At 38.1% G+C, this 2,468-nt stretch overlaps 1 protein-coding gene across 1 annotated transcript in view; it reads right to left on the bottom strand.

Annotated features, from left to right (window-relative positions):
* LOC113976602 (disintegrin and metalloproteinase domain-containing protein 33-like) overlaps positions 1 to 2,468 on the bottom strand; it is a 33,180-nt gene that overhangs the window by 3,619 nt on the left and 27,093 nt on the right. Inside the window, exons 20-21 of the mRNA XM_027701926.1 lie at positions 2,176 to 2,266; positions 388 to 675 (exon numbers count right to left, since the gene is read on the bottom strand). Of these exons, the coding sequence (XP_027557727.1) occupies positions 388 to 675; positions 2,176 to 2,266 (379 nt within the window). The remainder of the gene's footprint in view (positions 1 to 387; positions 676 to 2,175; positions 2,267 to 2,468) is intronic.

Below are 2,468 nucleotides of genomic sequence, written 5' to 3'. Positions count from 1 at the left end.
CTACACTAAAATATTCCCATTAACAACACCCCAACTACACTAAAATACTATCATTAACACCCAAACTACCCTAAAATATTCTCATTAACAACACTCAAACTACCCTAAATATTTTCATTAACACCCAAACTACCTTAAAATATTCTCATTAACAACACCCCAACCATACTAAAATATTCTTATCAAAACCACACAAACTACCTTAAAATATTCTCATTAACAGCACCCCAACCACCGTAAAATATTCTCATTATCCCCTGAACTTTCCTCGTTGTTCCACCAGATCCACCTCCCGGGGCGGTGTGACAGCTCCTCGAGAGATCCCAACTCAAAACCAGCCAAAAAAACCCGGGAATTCCCGAGCCTGGAAGGAAAAGGGCACCTCACCTGTGGGGTCCTCATGGGGCTGCAGGGAAGAGGTTTCCTGGGAGGCGGGAGCTTGGCCTGGGAGCCGCCGGCTTTGGAAGGGCCCGGGGGTGACCTGGTGACCACTGAGTGTGACCTGGTGACCACTGAGTGTGACCTGGTGACCGGCGGGGGTGGCCTGGCGGGTTTGGGGTCTCTGGGCCGCGGGGGGACGGAATTCGGGGCCGGGCGCAGAGGGTGGACCACGTTGACGGGCTGAGAGCCGGGGTGGTGAGCGCAGGATTTGGGCAGGAACGCGGCCCGGGTCACCTGCCGGGGTGGGAAAAGTGGGAGAAAAATCCTTAGGGATGTTTTCCCTGGAACGGGTGTCCTGCTGAGGAGCTTCTTGGGGTTTTTATTCCGCTTTTACCCCTCGTTTTTACCATCCTGCCCCAAAACTGGACGTGTTTTATGGCTGGACTCTATCCCAGAGCTCTTTGCCAACCTCAGTGATCCTGAGATTCCATGTTTGCTCCTCACTAACCACGTGAGAGTACACAGGGATATTCTTCCTAAATTCTTCCTAAACTCCTCCTAAATTCTTCCTAAAGTCTTTCTAAATTCTCCCTAAATTCTTCTTAAATTCCTCCTCAATTCTTCCTAACATCTTCCTAAATTCTCTGTAATTTCTTCCTAAATTCTTCCTAAATGTCTCCAAAATTCTCCCTAAATTCTTTCTAAATTCCTCCTAACATCTTCCTAAATTCTCTGTAATTTCTTCCTAAATTCTTCCTAAATGTCTCCAAAATTCTCCCTAAATTCTTCCTAAATTCCTCCTAAACTCTTCCGAAATTCCTCATAAACTCTTCCTAAATTCCTCCTGAATTCTTCCTATTTTCGCCCTAAATTCCTCCTAAATTCTTCATAAATTCTCTCTTTCTTCATAAATTCTTCCTAAATTCCTCCTAAATTCTTCCTAAATTTTAACTCCACTTTATTGATGATTTATCACTTTATTGATGATTTATCACTTACTTTATTGATGAGTTATCACTTATTTTATTGATGATTTATCACTTTATTGTTGATTTATCACTTTTTTATAAGTTATCGCTTATTTTATTGATGATTTATCGCTTTATTGACAATTTATCACTTACTTTAATGATAAGTTATCACTTACTGATGATTTATCATTTACTTTATTGATGATTTATCACTTAATGATAAGTTATCACTTATTTTATTGATGATTTATCACTTCTTACTTTATTGATCATTTATCATTTATTTTATTGATGATTTATCACTTTATTGACCATTTATCACTTATTGATGATTTATCACTTTATTGACCATTTATCACTTATTTTATTGATAAGTTATCACTTATTTTATTGATGATTTATCACTTTACTGATAATTTATCACTTTATTTATAAGTTATCGCTTATTTTATTGATGATTTATTACCTTATTGATAAGCTATCACTTATTTTACTGATGATTTATCACTTTATTGATGATTTATCACTTACTTTAATGGTAAATTATCACTTATTGATGATTCATCACTTCTTACTTTATTGATAATTTATCACTTTATTGATAAATTATCATTTTATTGATGATTTATCATTTATTTTATTGATGATTCATCACTTTATTGATAAGCTATCACTTATTTTATGTATGATTTATCACTTTATTGATGATCTGTCACTTTATTGATGATTTATCACTTACTTTATTGATGAGTTATCACTTATCAATAGAGTAAGTTATCACTTTATTGATGAGTTATCACTTTATTGATGAGTTATCACTTACTTTATCGTTGTGGCTGGAGGTGGAAATGTTCCTCAAGGTGAAGGCAGCTTTGGGGTGGCCACTGCTCGACTTCCGACCGACGGATTTGTTCCTGCTGGGAATTCCAAAGTCAATCACGGATGGCAACATAAAGCAACCACTTTAGGAACAGTTGCCTCCCGAAATTCTGCCCCTCAGGGAGGTCCTGTCTCAATTAACAGCTCATTAATGGCACTGCTGGGTGAGTCTGTCTCAAGGCAATGGGGGGTTGGTTGGTTTTGGGGTTTCCTCTTGAATTATTTTCGGGGCTCTGA

The sequence above is a fragment of the Neopelma chrysocephalum genome, unplaced genomic scaffold (genome assembly GCF_003984885.1).
Source record: "Neopelma chrysocephalum unplaced genomic scaffold, ASM398488v2 Primary Assembly neopelma1_174, whole genome shotgun sequence".
NCBI lineage: Eukaryota > Metazoa > Chordata > Aves > Passeriformes > Pipridae > Neopelma > Neopelma chrysocephalum.
The sequence above is the reverse complement of the archived record's forward strand: the minus strand, read 5'-3'. Positions and strand labels throughout refer to the sequence as shown.